Source organism: Cyprinus carpio, chromosome A24, assembly GCF_018340385.1.
Source record: "Cyprinus carpio isolate SPL01 chromosome A24, ASM1834038v1, whole genome shotgun sequence".
Taxonomy (NCBI): domain Eukaryota; kingdom Metazoa; phylum Chordata; class Actinopteri; order Cypriniformes; family Cyprinidae; genus Cyprinus; species Cyprinus carpio.
Window position 1 is genome coordinate 7,561,052 of NC_056595.1, and position 16,909 is coordinate 7,577,960.

The window sequence follows — 16,909 nt, forward strand, 5'->3', positions numbered from 1 at the left end:
CCACTTTTCAGGTCCATCTAATGAATCCACAGAACGTTCCGAAGCCATGCTGCGCTCCCACCAAACTGCATGCAATCTCCGTGCTCTACTATGATGACAACTCCAACGTCATTCTGAAAAAATACAAGAACATGGTGGTGCGCGCATGCGGCTGCCACTAACACAAGGGACACGTGCCATCCTGCCCAACTGCTGCACCGCAGAGACAAAGACATATGTTTGCGAGGACTGATAAAACAAAAAAAAAGCAAGCATTATGAACAAATTTGAGAGAATGTCTTGACGGTGGAACCAGGTTTGCTGCTTCTCATCTTTACACACATTGCCATTTGACGACATTTTGCATGCTACAAACAGCAAAGAGGATGTTCATGTGAATCTATAAACAGAAAATGAACTTGATGCCTTCAGTCTAAAACAAAGACACAACGAAAATGTAAATGATGAGCTAAAATGCTGTTTAAAAATGTGTCTCTTACCAAATATTTAAAGGGGTTGCATCATACGTTATAATTTCATTTTCTGAGGTTCACTTGTTACAAAACAGTCAAATCAATTCTTCATGACTATTTTCCATCTTCACTCTGACCCTTGGAATTTAAATGGGATACGTTTTTGCTGCTGTGCATGTATCTTTCTGATGTTTTAAAAGTTCCAGAAATACAGAACAAATTTTTTTTGCAACTTTCAGGAACTTCCTCCCTAATATAAATAGACGATTTGAGTTCTGAAAGTTACAGTAGCTCTTTTATTTCAAAAGAAACTTTGATTCCTCATGATATGACTTATGAATTACTTTGTCCCAAAGCACAGAAATCAGAGCAGGATATTTCTACTGCTTTGTGTGTTTTTGATGAAGTCACTTAAACCCACAGGACTCTATTTTGGGTCTCAAAAACTCAAATTATTTTAAGTTTCTCAATATTTGCTCTGCACTACCTGTGGTTTGCATCAGTGAGTCAGAGCGAGTGGTTACACATTTCAACAGAACTCAAAGAACGGAACTATTATACTGCTGTCCCAAGTATGGAACTGTTATTTGATGCTGTCCGACACCAGAAGGTCTATAATTTCCCTGCAACACCTGCACCTTGGATGGCTTACATCCAAAACTTCCCATAAGACACGAGGACCTACAAATTATTTAAGGTTTTTCAGCAACAAAATTGTGTTCTTTGCCAATGTCCTTACATGAGCTGAAGATTTTCCACCATCTCATGTCTATTTATTGTCAAACTTTATATATATATTTTTCACTGCGAGCCGCTGAATGGTACAAAATTCTCTCTGGACAAAGCATATATACTATATATATATACATATATGTGTATGTATTTATGTATGTGTGTGTGTGTCTATTTTCATCGTATCAATATCTTTTGTTTTTCCTAGTTTGTAATTTGGGAATCGATAATTGCTTTCATTTTTTAATACCAATACTGGAAGTAAATAATTTGGTTGCGTTTATAGTTCTGGAACATCATTTTTCTTCCACTAATGTGAAGGGAATGCTTCAGAAAATATGTAAATTTTAATTCTGTTTGCACTCCCATTCATTTCACTGACACAGGAACCCAACAGACCAACAGGATCATGCCAATCAGCCAAACCTTGACTACTTGGTTCACACTGACAGGGGTCACATCATTAGTTGGTATTGGGTTGTACTATTGGTTGCCAGTAGGAATTTTTAATCCGCTGTACTCAAATTCCGCCCCAAAAATTGAATCTGAGGGTAGCAAAGGCAGTAAAAATTTTCCAAACATTGTCAACTTTTTACAATTCATATCCCTACTTATGTCACATACCTCCCACAAACTGCTGTTTACATGTATCAACCATATTTGGATGCTTGTGTGTAAATACTTGTACATTTTACAGTTTATTTATTGTTCCTTTTATGACTCATATACCACAGGGATCATATAACAAGAGTAAAGAAAAAAATAAAAACTGCTATTTTTGGAAAAAGACATTTTATTATGAAATTTGTCACAATGTGCCTTTTTTGTACAAAAACCCCCACGCAGTGAGTGTACCCCTCTCACACAGGACAAAAATACTGTGTTTTTTTTCACTGAGGTTGGCCGTGACTCATAAAGACTTCAATGAATATATGCAGTTTGTCTGATTGCTTTTACCTTCCTTCTCTTTCAGATCCAGTAAAAGAAAAAGATAAACATCTAGGTGTGGGAATATTTGAAAGGAAATACGTACATTTGTGTAAAATTTGTTTAAATCAATGAAACCACTGGAGAGCATCAGAGAAGACATACAAGTCTATAGGTGTTCTTTAAGAAATTATACCAGGCCACGCTAGTTTATGACTTTCACCACCACAAAGTGTTTTGAGCAGTTCACTGAAAATATTATATAAAGTGGTTGACTACATGTGAAACCCATCAAGAATGCATGAAGACAAATCAAATCAAAGGAAAAATGATGGGAAAAACATAAAAATAATAAAGCTACATCTATAGAATAAACAATAAGAAAGAAAAAATACTGTACCATAACTCGTTTAACATTTCACAACCTCTAATATACTTCAAAGTAAACAGTATTTCCATAAATTGTCACAATACAGCAAATATGATTTATTTTTCATTGTTTAACCTTGCTGAGTGTTGAGAAATTAAATTTTAAATAATAAAAAAGTATTATATAATGGCAATATTAGGGATCTGAGATGCATTTACTCCAGTCATATGCCTATAAAAACACCAATAAGCTTTATAAGACAAATTAACCAAAAGTAGTTAAACAAATGCCATCCTTACTAAAGAAATCAGGTTAAACCAGCCTAATGTGGTTTGCTGGCAATTAAGCTGGATAAGACTGGCCTGGTTTGATAATTATGGCATACTATCTGAAACAGCAAATCGCCATCTTGTTCTTGGCTGGTTTAAGCAGGTCTCCTAGTTCGACTGACAAAATACCTTAGCCTACCTTAACAATTCAACCTTTTCAAAACCTGAAGACCACAACAGAAACATTTGAAACTCCAATAGAAAGACCATGTACATGGTCAAAGTGCTGTTTGGAAGTTTGTATCATATAGTGTTTTATACGGATTAGAGAAAAAGGGAAATCACAGTAGGTACATGTCATTGTTTTCTTAAATGGTACATGGTCTCCCTGAGGTCATATTTTCTTAGTTGATAGCAAACTAAGCTGAATTTCCTCAAATATAACTGAAATTTGACATTTACGAAATATGCACCTTAAAAGATGCAATGATCTTAATGGAAGTGTAATTTTCTTTACATCATACAGCTGTTCTTTTAAGGGACAAAAGGCAAAATCAAAAGTCTGTGGTTGTAATTGCTAATAATCTCATCGACTGGTCGAGATGAAATCATGTACATTCACATTTCATCATGTGGAAGAGACTATCCTCACTTTAGCAGGTGAGGGATAGAAATAAAGAAAAAGCAGTCTTTGACAGTATGGTAGATGTAGTGTTGCACTGTGGAGGATGTGTTGTGAGATGGAAAATAAGGGAGGAGTTACAGCTCATCTCTCGCATGTTTCATGACAAAACTGTGCAGGCTCTCTAAGTCCCGCCCTCCATTATGCTCCTCCCCCTGTTGGCCAGCCCGGAACATCAGGAGAGTTGGGTATCCACGCACCTGTAGAGAACAGTGATCAAATATTTACATACATTTTGACTGTGTGTAGTAATTAAGCATGAAGCCAAGCCAAAATTGCATCCTGTCTGAGCAGCTACTAGGGCTGGCCAATTTTTCCGATTTTATCGATTAAAAGGAGCGTAGCGTAAGCAACAGTGAAGCGGGGGATTTCGGCACTGAGTCTATTTTCTCAAACTCACAACGAAAAATTCATCTTGCTCAGGATCTTAAGTTACAATGGAGTATAAACATAAGAAATTCATTATTCATTCATTATTGACAGCTTCTGTAAATATTGTATTCTGTAAATATTGCACACGTGTTCACTTACGATTGACGTGACAAACTTACGCCTTTTATTTATTTTCAGTTCCACAGTTATAGGAACGGAGCTATAGACACAATAACTGCACATGAACCATATTGACATCTTCAACATTCAGCTTAATAAAAAATATTATAAACGGTCAGCGTGTTCACCTGGGTTATAAACACATCTTTTCATTTTTTTAAATGAATCTCTTTGAACAAATAGTGACTTAAACATAATATTCTCACTTAACAATGAGCTAAAATAGAAGGAATAATTATATTGCTCCAGGTCTTCAGTTACAAAACGGACAAGGCACAAATTACAAAGGACACAAGACGAACAAAACAATCGTATATAAATCATATTGACAGCTTCTAAGAAAAATAGTAAGATTTAAATTAAGATTGGCTAGAAATTCATAGCCTACTTTTTTATTCAGCTCTACATAAATACATGTTGGCATTCTTACTTAGCCTAACATTAAATCCAACAAATAATTCACATTTCTCCCGATCAGTTACAAAAACGGAGCTTAAATCACAAGTAATTTCCATAAAGAATATTGACAGCTTCTATAAAAAATGGACATGGAGATCATGGGCTATAGAAGCTATAATTTGATTAATAGCGCATATCTGGGTGCGCCTATGGGTAAAACTAAGTATTATTATTTATAAAAAAAAATAATAATAAAAGTATAAACAGCACGTTCTATATTTGAGTATGACTGAAACCATTTACACGCGAATCCCCGTGTTAAACTTTCAAGACTTCAAAACATTCAAGTTTATAACAGACCAACCTCTAAAAACAAATGTATGTCTTTGTAAAGAAATATGTAGCTTTGGAGCCGCTGCTGTGATGCTGTACAAACGCTCCCAGTGTGAATACTCTGGCGCAGCTGCAGTGACGCTGCAGTTACGCTCACACGCTGCTCATGCTTGCAGTGTGAAACCGACACAACAATGTCAAACTTGTCCATGTTTACATAGAAAAAAACAGTGCAAAAGCAGCATAATCTAATAAAAACCTGAAAAGAACTACTACTGTATGCTATTTCATGTTTGTATCATGGTGACAGACTGAAAGCTGCTGTTCATTGTTTTTACAGAACATTTATTTTTAATAGTCTACTGGTGTTATACGTTAAGTCATTTCTGAATTTGAATTACCTTGACTTTAAGAATTTTTTTAAGTATTTTTCTTTGTATTATTTCTGAACTTATACAGTATTGTAAAAGACAAGTTTGTACAAGATGTAGGTGTAGTTCATGCATCTTTTCTGCAAAGATATTTAAGTGATTTGTTTAACAATTACATCATGTTGACAACTTCACGTGTGGTGCACTTAGAATAGAATTTTAACTAGAGGGTTAATTTTAAAAAAAAGTTACTTAAATCATGTCGTAGATGCAATTTCAAGTTGACTAGTCAAAAATGTTTAAAATCTGTCAATTGTTCTGTTAAAATATGTATTTTGTTTTGGCTCAGGGATTTATAAAATTTAATATTTGATAAATGATCAAAATAATCATTTGTTAATGTAACTAGAATCTTTAGACTGAATGGAGCTGTAATCTGTATAGAAACATTTGTTACATTTCCCATTCATAATAGACAGCAAGGCAGCACACTAGTTTTTGGAACAGGCTAAAGAATGTCCTCATTTCAAAAAACAACTCTCTGGCACTAATAATATGAAGTTATGTTGACCCCATCCCTCAAACATCCACAATCCACAAGACTTAGTTCTTCTCCCTGTCACCCATTAGTGCATTTCCAGACTAAATGAGTTGCACTCACAGAATATCTGTTGCAGAGCGTTCTCTCCACGGTGCAGTCCACTTTAGCAATCTTCACATCAGTCAGACCAGGAAACTCCTTTTTAGATAGATCCTCCCAGGTAGGGGCCAGGTTCTTGCAGTGACCACACCTTAAACACACGAACACACATCGCGTGAGTCGTTGAACAACACAGCCAATCAGGGAGTGGCGGGTCTTTTGATCAACCACTAAGGAAACATTAAGATGATAAGAGGAACAGATAGGGGAGGGGAGTACACTGTGTGTGCACATCTGGATGTACACACAAACATGTGGTCTGTCACTGCACAGGGTTTGGCAATGTGGCTTAAAGGGGTCATTAAATGGATAATCTAAATATTTGTGATAGTTACACATAAGTTGTTACTCTACAGGGGTCATTAAATGGATAATCAAAATATTTGTGATAGTTACACATAAGTTGTTACTCTACAATGAAAAACATACTGCTAGTTTCAAAACTAACTCCTCAGTTTAAAATATTAACTATTCCTCTCTAGCCCTCTAATAGACCTGGATTTGAAATCCATCACTTTCTAATAGTGTTTATTTATATATGTAAAAAAATGCACTTTAATGGTATATTTAACAAAAATGTCTCAATATTGTTGAGCTTTGACAATATTTGATGTATCTGAACATTTGCATCACTATTTGAAAACTGCAATTGTGCAGTTTTAAAACTCAAAATGTTTAATAAACTAATAATAAACAAATAAATAAATTAAGTTTTTAAACTCATAAATGTTTATTGATATTTGAAAAAAAAAAATCTAATTTACCTGTCAAGAAAAACAACAATGTATTTTTGAATGAACTGCATTTTGCAACTGCAACACTTTTAACACACAACTTCTCTCTCTCTCTCAAAAAAAAAAAAAAAGAAAGTCAAGACATTTTGCTTACCAGGAACTTCATTTATAATATACTTTAGATATTTGAATGGAAAACAAAAACACTTACCAAGGTTCCATTTTTAAAGTATTTTAAAGTATTTACTCATCTTTATATGTAACAGTTAGATTTGGTCCTCTAATTTTACTTCCCAAATGACATCCCAAGAAATCTATTTTTTCTGTAACTGCACCAATTTTCACTTTCATTATCACTCCACTTGATCCTGCTTTGGCTTCTTTTAGAACCATTTTTATTGGCAAAAATTAACAATACCTGGCTGTAGTGTTTTAAAATTTCAATTACACCATGTACTGGTTCAAACTACAAGCAGCATAAATATACAGTACTAAAATGGATTTGTGGAAATGAATCACTTCTAATCTCCATTGACATATTTTTTTTTATATATTTTTTGAGTTGAAATCAAAATCACTTCTAATCTCCATTGGCGCCGATATTAAGCATTTTTATTGTTACGGCATCGGCCACTTTCAAATTAAATTTGCCGATAAAATCACTTTATTTTGAAATGCGCGATCTGGCACTGATCCAGCCCAGCCACCTCAGTCAGAAAACGCTCTGTAATAGAACGAAGCCCCGCCCATCGTCCGTCTGATTTGTTGGGAGTCACGAGCCTGGCCAATCAATACGGCTGGCGTGGCTGGAAAATGTTTCGCTCTCACACCGAAAGCACACAAGCTGCTTCATTGATCATCATCACACATCAATAAGTGTATCTCTCGAAGGTAAGAACTGCAGTAAACGTTCCTGAAGTTGCAATAAATCACTACACTAAAGTTGCAAAAACACCTAAATATAATCGATTATGATGACAAGTCCCGTTCAGTTATTATACTGTGAATTCCCGGTCAATGTCCGTCATTGCAGTGATAAACGGATCATCACATCAGTGCTGAGATAGTGAAACTAAAACCTACTTCTCTCACCATTCGGCCCATTTAACACTTATATTGTGAATAGATTATCAACACGAATGAATTCACTCACGTCCTGCTGGGGGTTTTTTTTTTTTTGTGTTGTTCACATAGCTTCACTGAACAGCGTCCGTTCCGTTAGGGCTCTTAGTCAAAAAAATTGCACATATTTGGAGAAATATTGCTTTATTCTAACATGATTGCAAAATAATTTATCATACAGATTCAGAATTACCATTATGCAATTTTGAAGAGCTGAAAGGGCATCAAGCGCGAGCTCTGACGCCCTGACGCGATGCGATTTCCCTATTCCTGATTTAGTTTATCTCCGCGGCCGGCGCTCTCTCCTCTCATTTGACTAATAAGGGTGCGATTTGCCGGGGGGGATTTCCCCCCTTCTGGTCTATGCATCGGAGTTTCAAAAAGCTCCGTTGTGTTTTTTGCTCGCTTTCTCGATGTAATTTGTTTTTGAATAACCGTTGGACATTAAATCATTACAATTAATAGGCCTAACGTAGACTTACAATGTTTTTATTAAACTGAAGATCACACTAAATACAATTTTCCGTCGTATTAAAAACATTTCATAAAATTTTTCAAAAGCATCCCCCCCTCTGTTTATTTCACAAATCGCACCCTGTAATAACCCTATGCTAATAACGTAAATTGTCAATAATCTCACATTGCACGTTTCTGGATGACGCTGTCCTGTATACTCCTAGTTTGTATCGCCGTGATAAACTTCAAACAAAATTTTACACATCAAAAATTAAAAAAAAAAAAAAAACACTATTACAATATGGGTTGTGTGTGATTTTAATGCAATTCTGGGTTGCAAATAAAATGCTCAAATAACACACACACACACACACACACAATATATATATATATAATATAGAGAGAGAGAGAGAGAGAGAGATTACAATTTTCCATTACATTTGTTGCAAAATTTGCTTTAAGTTTTACTTTGTTTATAGGATGCTGCTGATGGATGCAAGTTTTACATGCAGAATGCTGCTGATGGATGCTCCCAGCACTTTTTATGTTTGTTGTGTTATTATTAATATTAATGTTGTTATTATGAACAGTTCTCAGAATTAAAGATGTGTTAAAATAATTTAAAAGAGAGTCTTTGTCAGAGGCCTTTTTAATCTTATTTTGACATTAATTTTCATTTTTTACACTAAAACACATATCGGTTCAAAATATCGGTTATCGGTCTCCTTGATCTGTAATAATCGGTATCGGCATCGGCCCTGAAAAATGCATATCGGTCGATCCCCTATTTTAGTTGGATGAAAGTCATGGAATATTGTGATGACCTTAGGATACTTACTGCATAATTTATAAGTGTATTGTGTTTTATGATATGTTAAATTTTTATGTATTATCATCAGAATCTAAAAACAACTGTTAATGGAAATAAAGCTGCAATAAAAGTAGTAGATGAAAAAACAAAACAATAACAACAAAAAAAAAAATTAAATGTTGCCTTGGCAACTAAGTTTAATTTGAAGCACTACAATTACTAACTGGAAATAAACTAAAATAAACTGTATATATGTTTAAAAAAGAAAAAAAAACTGAAAATATAAAAGCAAATTCAGAATAATAAACACTATAATAGTATATAAATAATACTAAAATAGCATCAGATGCTTAGGGGGGAAAAAGGCAATCTCTGATTTTATAAATTAATTATTTGTCATATCAGAAAGCCCAACACTTCCATTAGATCACTGATAAAGTACCACTGCCAAAATGTCAAATGAAACCCCAGTTACACTTACCATGGGGCATAGAACTTGATGAAGGAGAGTCCTTCAGCAACAGTCTCATCAAAGTTGCTCTCAGTCAAGACCAGAACATTAAACTGAGAGAAACAAAAAGAAAGAAGAAAAAAAGTATTAGTGGCAGCACAATTTGTACGCATTTAACTGTTACATTGTGTTTCTTGTTAACTAATGTGTTAATTACACTAATAGCACAAAATCTGTGTCACAAGGCAGAACATACTCATAGCATAACCCCTAGAGAATCTCCACAGGTGATCTTATCCTGCTGAGATTTAAATACCTCTCACTGGATGGTTTCCTTAATTACATCACCAGTTCTGAACATTTGTTTAGATTTAGATTTAGTCATTTAGCAGACACTTTTATCCAAAGCGACTTACAAATGAGGACAATGGAAGCAATCAAAATCAACAAAAGAGCAATGATATACAAGTGCTATAATAAGACTCAGTTAGGTTAACGCAGTACACATAGCAAGGGCTTTTAAATAATATAATAAAAAGAAAACAGACAGAATAGAAAAAGAATAGAGCAAGCTAGTGTTTAAGAGCAAGGTCTCATCTCATAGGCATCAGCAACGGTTTACAATCTTTTAAAATTAACCTCCAAAAAAAAAAAAAAAAAAAAAAGAGAGGTTTAAATTATTTTAAAATTTATTTAGGGAAAATATTTATTCATGCAACAATTCCACCCTACTAAAATCCCTTTATAAAAGACAAGCTTAGACAGGAAAGTCAATTAACAAAGCAAAATAACAGCCCTTAAGTTCCCCGCCCACCAACCCACGCGCACGCACACATGCACATTTGCATCAGCAGGAGGAAATAGCTGCTCTGCCCATAATTACTACCTCAGTTTCAAGATGCAGATTTGTGTCTAAGGGCCAAAGTCTGCAGCTCGCTGTTCAAACATCTGCCCGCACACAAAAACGAATCAAATCTCTACGGTGCCAAGCAGGAAACCGAAAACAAAACCTATATTGTGCAAAAACTAAAACAGACACACACCTCTTCTTTGTCAGGTTCAGCGCTGGGTGGGATTTCGTGAGAGTGCTCCTCCTCTTTCTCAGGTTCATCTTTAGATTCTGGAGCTTTCACGTGACTATCAACAAATTCTTTAAATGAATCCAGATCACGTTTTCCTCTGTACTGATCAATCTGAAAACATACAGTATGCACACAGCTATCATTACTGTTTAGTGTAAACACTATTGGAATTTGGTTAACATTCTTTATTCACGACATCTAGTTACAGTTTGATTTGATTATATGGGAACATTACAGTTTTACAAGTGAAAAATATTGCAGGAATATCCTCATGGTTGTGAGGACGTGAAGTATATAAAAAGTAACAATGTCTAAAAATGAAAGAAAAAAGGGTAACATCTGGGGTGTTTTTTTTTTATTTATTTTTTTTTACGTTATTCAGCAAGGATGCATTAAATTTTCAAAAGGGACAGTAAAGACTAAATGTTCTTTTGAACTTTTGATTCATCAGTTTCCACAAAACATATTAAGCAGTACATCTTTCAATATTAATTATAAATGTTTCTTGAGCAACAAATCAGCATACTAGAGTGATTTCTGAAAGATCACATGACACTGAACAGTGAAGTACTGAAAATTCAGCTTTGCATGACAAGAATAAATTAGATTTTTACATATGAAAATGGAAAATAGTTAGTTACTTTAAATTGCAGTATTTCACAGCATTGGAGTTTTACTAAATTTGTAATCAAATAAAAGCAGCCTTGGTTACTATAAGACTTCTTAAAAAAAAAAGGTAAAAAAACAAGCAAATCCTACCAACCACAAACTTGTGAACTCCAGCATGTATACACATTGATATTTATCTTAAGAAATGATTCCACTCTAGATATTCTTACCTTCTCTCCATCAGTGAAGAAGAGTAGTGTGGGATAACCACGAACCTGATTATCTGAACACACCTCATAGTGCTGTGTGCAATCAACCTTAAGCAAGCAAAATATACAAATATCAGAAAACAGAAGTCAATTTACAATAAAGAAAAAAAACAAGAGAGAAACCACAATGGCCTCTCTCACCTTGCCGATCTTGATGGTGTCTGAATGCTCAAAGCTGGTGGCAAGCTGTTCCCATGTTGAAGCCATGGCTTTGCAGTGCCCACACCACGGTGCATAGAACTTCACAAAGTGAGAACCTGTAAGTAAAATTTTATTTATACAGCACTTTTAAAGCTACAACGCTTTACAAAATTTAAAAACAATCATAAAAGATACATTTATGAAGAGCTATACACAATATATGATAAAGCAAAAAAGATCTTACCGCAAAAACACACATAAACATCACAATTTTTAAAAGCACATCTATACAGGTATGTTTTTAAGCGACATTTTAAAACAGACACACATTCAGATGATCTTCATAGCCAAACTATTCCAAAGTTTTGGAACATGTAGAACACAACTGCAGGGTTACAGCCACAAAATGCAACAAGAATCCATGTTTCAAGTAGGATAACAAACTACATAATGTTTTTAATCATAACTGATCAAGATGATCACAGATTACAGAAAATGTGGTGTTGCAGACTGCACATTTACGCAAGAAGAGAAGCCAATTTACAGTGTCATCTCACAGCTAAACTCCACAGTCTTGCCATCCACAATGATGTTACAAGGACTGTCACAAATTGTGTAAATTATGTGTACACAGTACAGCCCTGAAATGTGGAAATATATTAATTTAGCATGATGTATACATTAAATGAAGATGTAGAAGAAAAAAGTTTGGTTATTAGAGTTTCCTGCCTCTCCTCCAAACAGGAATCATTTATTTGACTAACGGACGGAACATGTAACATTTAAAGGGTGTTTAAGAAGAGGGCTGAAACTGTACCAAAGCCAAGACCATAATTCACTTCTGCTGCCAAAGTTATTGTCATAGAGAGAACCTTATGGGAATAACAGAACCCCAATTAAAATCCTGATGCATGCTCAATGAAAGTGCAGAAAAGCAGGAGCTCTTATCATTTATAGAGACTTTTTATATATATATATATATATATATATGCACATTTATTTATGTGCAAAAGTCTTCGGCCATTAGTATTTTCACCAAAAACAAAACGTTTTTAAGGCAGTTTTTTCTATCTTTTGCTTTATTGTGTCAGTAGGAAATATCAGTTTACATTTCCAAACATTTATTTTGCCATTAACTGTAATAATCCAGTGAGATTTTTGTATGTGCAAGGAGTCTGATAACAGCCAGTGCTCCACACAGAGATCTGATCTCACCATCATCCATTCTGGGATTACATGAAGAAACAGAAAAAACTCAGACAGACTAAATCCAGAAGAACTGTGGCAATGTCTCTAAGATGCTTCATGAAACCTTCTAGTAACTGGCTTAAAACATGACAAAAAATACTAATGGTGTAAGACTTTTGCACAGTAGATCATATACAGTATAATAATAATAATAATAATAATTAATTATTATTATTTTTATATTTTATACATATACACAAAAAATTATCATAATGTAAAACTTTATATCATTAATTTGTAAAGCAACTGAATAGATGTATATCTATGAACAGATAGATATAATATTGCTAAAATGGGTTGTGGGCTACTACCTTTAGAGATGTGTGATTTGAAGTTTGTGGCTGTGAGTTCATACAGGCCCTGTTTGGGTTCAGGGACTTTGGGTGGCTCCGGTTCAGTCAGGGGTTCCTGGGGTGAGATGGGCAAAGACCAAAAAATAAGTGCTGTAATATTGTGACATTTTAGAATTACACCTTGACCATGTATTACACACAGCACTTTTAAAAGCCAGTATAAGAATATGTTTCTAGTCATACAAATATTTGAGCAGATTTGTGATCTTACTTCCAGTTCCTCCTGCAGGGTTTTCAGCATCCAGCTCTCCAGCGCCTGCAGGTCTCTTGGGCCCTGATACTTTACAGCCTCCTGATCAGGTTTAAACAACTTCAGACTGTAAAGCAAACACAAAGTTAGTCAGTCAATGATTAATCAAACCACATATAATTTTTACCTTAGGCCCATGACTGTCAGGTGATTATAAATCATCCATATAAAATGTTTTACACACACCTGAATAATTTTACTGTCATTCTGCATGAAGCATCTTAAAATGCTTTCACTAAAAAAAAATTTACGTACAGTACTAACAGAGAAGAATTGCTTACGTTGGGTATCCACGGATCCCATGTTCACTGGAGCAAAACTTTGTGTCTTTTGTGCAGTCGACTTTCACAACATACACTGGAGGAGCCTCCATACTGTTATATTTATCTGCCAGCTCATTCCAGATTCCCTGCAGCCTCTGACAGTGACCACACCTGCACACCACAGAACATATATTGAAACACATTTTTCACATAATTAAAGTTTTATTCCATCACATATAACAAATGTTTTACAAAATCCTGCAAACCCATTAAAGGATTGTTAGGCTGCTTAATTAGGTCAACCGAAACACTTCCCATAACACCTGATGTACTCCCTACATCGTAAGAAGAATGGCATCTACGCTAATATTAGTCTGTTTCATTCTTATTCTGAGGTCAACAAACCCATACAGATCCGGTCCATATCCAGATCAGATGGAGATGACCTCTACAGCCCTGAATGTCAGCGGAGACCATGTCAACTAGATGTGCCCCAGAGACAGATCCCATGTGAAAACCTCATCACCTCGATGACTATCGGCACAAGACCAGGGGAACCAGAGTCCTCTGCACAATCTGACCTGTGCTGCAGCCTGGAATTAAACCATGCCATGCTGGTTTCGTCTGGTCAGAGGAGAACTGGCCCCCAGTTTGAGCCTGGTTTCTCCCAAGGTTTTTCCTCCATTTGTCACCGATGGAGTTTTGGTTTCTTGCCACTGTCGCCTTTGGCTTGCTTAGTTGGGGACGCTTGACTGATTGCACAAGTGCTATTGGGAGAGCTCAACTGGATGATGACATCGCTCAATCATCAATGAACTGACTGAAAAAAATGACTCTTTGTTATTGTCCTCTTGTATTATTGACAAAATATTTACCTGTGTGACACCGTAAAGATGCTTTGACACAATCAGTATTGTATAAAGCGCTATACAAATAAAGGTAAATATATATAAATAAATAAGAGCGCAATGAGCCACAACAAGCTAACGTAACTTCTTAAATCTGCTTCAGCTTTAAAGTCTGCCTTCTTACTGAACCGCTTTCAACATAAAACTAACATTTTTATAACTTAAAAGAACAATATATCATAAAGTACAATAAAATACAGTACCCAGAAGAAAAAATTATAATAAATAAAATCAAAGACTATGGTGGTGTGGGTAATTCAGGAATACTGTTTAGTGGTTTAGAATCACAGACTGTGTCTGTCTCTTCTTACATTGTTAGCTCATGTAATGTGGCTGTTTGTTTTGATTGAATACCATCAAAGACAGAGTAAATAATAACATGGTAATACCACTGCATAGATAGAACTGAGAATTTTTTGGTGTATTTTTGTTTAAATGCCATGGCATTACCAAAAAAAAAAAAAAAAAAAAAAAAAAAAAAAAAAAAATGACATGATATGATATTTGCACATCGTATTAAACTAAGAGAAAAAAGAAAAACCCATGGTACTACCATTGCAGTTTTTTTTTTTAATGAGAGGATGAGATATAATCTCGTGCCTGCTCATGCTTCGCCACGTACACTAGACCTTTATAACTGCAGGAATTTTAACTTTTTACCAAAGTCTTATCATCACTCTAATATTAAAAAAGGTGCTTCGTGTCTTTAGTAAACTTGACATCCACTTAATCCAGAACTTACTTATAATGATTGTCTCTGTAGATTAAAGTAGCTAAAGGAGTTAATCATGGAGTCACTTCAAACTTTGCAGCAACTCAGAACTAGCATAACGGCGTTGATCTCAATGCATTTACCATTTCGTATATCTCTCAATATAATGAAATATTTGATGAAGGTGTTCAGTTTTACCAGGGCGCGTAGAACATGACGAAGTGTGGAGCAGTAGAGACGGCATCATTGAACATCTCCACCGTGTATGTGTGTTTGGCGTGCTCATCCTCTTCTGTGTCATTATCACAACAAATCCTACTACACAACAGCGCCAGATAAATAAAACTCGTTAAAAACGGCGTCATGTTCATAACTGAGCAGGCCTGTGAATAAAGCGGAGCTATGAGTTTAAATGAGTGTGTGAGTGAGCGAGCAGACAGAGCTGATCTGTACAACATCCAAACAGCGATCAGCAGAGCTGTTAAAACGAGCCGTGGGATCTGTAGATCTGTGAACTGCGCAGACGCTCTCACACGCGCTGCGCATCCGGGGCACCGGTGTACGGAGGCTGATAAGAGCCAAACTTTTTTTTTTTTCTCAACAAAGACAAATTAACACAATTTTAAGTGAATATAATGCATATAAAACACAATTTATCTGTATCAACATCCAAAGAATACTATGTAATATATATAATATGGAGTCAGGCAGAAAGTAGCATATGCATTATTGAAGCTTTACTTGTAAATATTAAGACTCATTTCTGTAGCTCTGACTAATTTTACACTGTAATTTTGTCACTATAATAAATGGGTTATACCAACATTACCTGAGCGGTAAAAGTATAGCACTCATTCAAGGATGTGCATTTAAGGCTTGGACAGAACAAGAACACTAAGTGTCTAAAATGCATGTACAGATTCAGTCGAGTGATAACGTTTATCCTCTTTAAAATAATGCTGTTGAACTGAATTTACGAAGCAAGCTATTTGCAAAAATAACCACAACCTTCTTACCACAACCCGAGAGACCTGCAGGCACTGGAGACCTGGATGCTGAAAACCCTGCAGGAGGAACTGGAAGTAAGATCATAAAACTACTAAAATATTTGTATGACTAGAAACATATTTTTATACTGGCTTTTAAAAGTGCTTTGTGTAATACATGGTCAAGGTGTAATTCTAATATGTCACAATATTACAGCACTTATTTTTTGTAGGGCTGTCAAATGATTAATCACGATTAATCACATCCAAAATAAAAGTTTTGTTTACATAATATATGTGTGTATACTGTGTATATTTATTATGTATATATAAATACACACACATGCATGTATATATTTAAGAAGAATATGTTATGTTTATATATTAAATATATTTATATATAATATAAAATATAAGAATATAAATATATAAATGTATATACATGTAAATATTTTCTAAATATATAATTTATGTGTGTGTATTTATATATACATAATAAATATACCCTGTACACATACATATATTATGTAAACAAAACTTTTATTTTGGATGTGATTAATCGTGATTAATCATTTGACAGCCCTAATTTTTTGGTCTTTGCCCATCTCACCCCAGGAACCCCAGACTGAACCGGAGCCACCCAAAGTCCCTGAACCCAAACAGGGCCTGTATGAACTCACAGCCACAAACTTCAAATCACACATCTCTAAAGGTAGTAGCCCACAAC

The 16,909-nt window shown here is 34.9% G+C and overlaps 2 protein-coding genes across 2 annotated transcripts in view; one reads left to right on the forward strand and one right to left on the reverse strand.

Moving 5' to 3' along the window:
- LOC109074842 (bone morphogenetic protein 7-like) overlaps window positions 1-1,965 on the forward strand; it is a 42,751-nt gene extending 40,786 nt beyond the window's left edge. Inside the window, exon 7 of the mRNA XM_042714138.1 lies at window positions 12-1,965. Coding sequence (XP_042570072.1) covers window positions 12-161 — 150 coding nt within the window. The 3' untranslated portion in view covers window positions 162-1,965. The remainder of the gene's footprint in view (window positions 1-11) is intronic.
- LOC109049155 (thioredoxin domain-containing protein 5-like) lies at window positions 1,960-15,706 on the reverse strand. The gene is made up of 10 exons (XM_042714137.1): window positions 15,395-15,706; window positions 13,595-13,747; window positions 13,275-13,380; window positions 13,022-13,118; window positions 11,463-11,578; window positions 11,283-11,369; window positions 10,405-10,554; window positions 9,392-9,474; window positions 5,749-5,878; window positions 1,960-3,632 (listed from the first exon to the last, which is right to left on the reverse strand). The coding sequence occupies exons 1-10, from the start codon at window positions 15,652-15,654 to the stop codon at window positions 3,510-3,512; spliced, it is 1,305 nt and encodes a 434-aa protein (XP_042570071.1). The 5' UTR covers window positions 15,655-15,706; the 3' UTR covers window positions 1,960-3,509.
- Between the last annotated feature and the right edge of the window lie 1,203 nt (window positions 15,707-16,909).

What these genes read in the sequence shown, in the direction of transcription:
- LOC109049155 (XM_042714137.1), bottom strand. Translation starts at nt 15,654, where the DNA reads ATGTTGTACAGATCAGCTCTGTCTGCTCGCTCACTCACACACTCATTT. An exon ending in GGGATCCGTGGATACCCAAC is followed by an intron (nt 13,381 to 13,594) that starts GTAAGCAATTCT and finishes TTTGCTTTACAG; the next exon opens with TCTGAAGTTGTTTAAACCTG. An exon ending in ATCAAGTTCTATGCCCCATG is followed by an intron (nt 5,879 to 9,391) that starts GTAAGTGTAACT and finishes CGTGTGTTTAAG; the next exon opens with GTGTGGTCACTGCAAGAACC.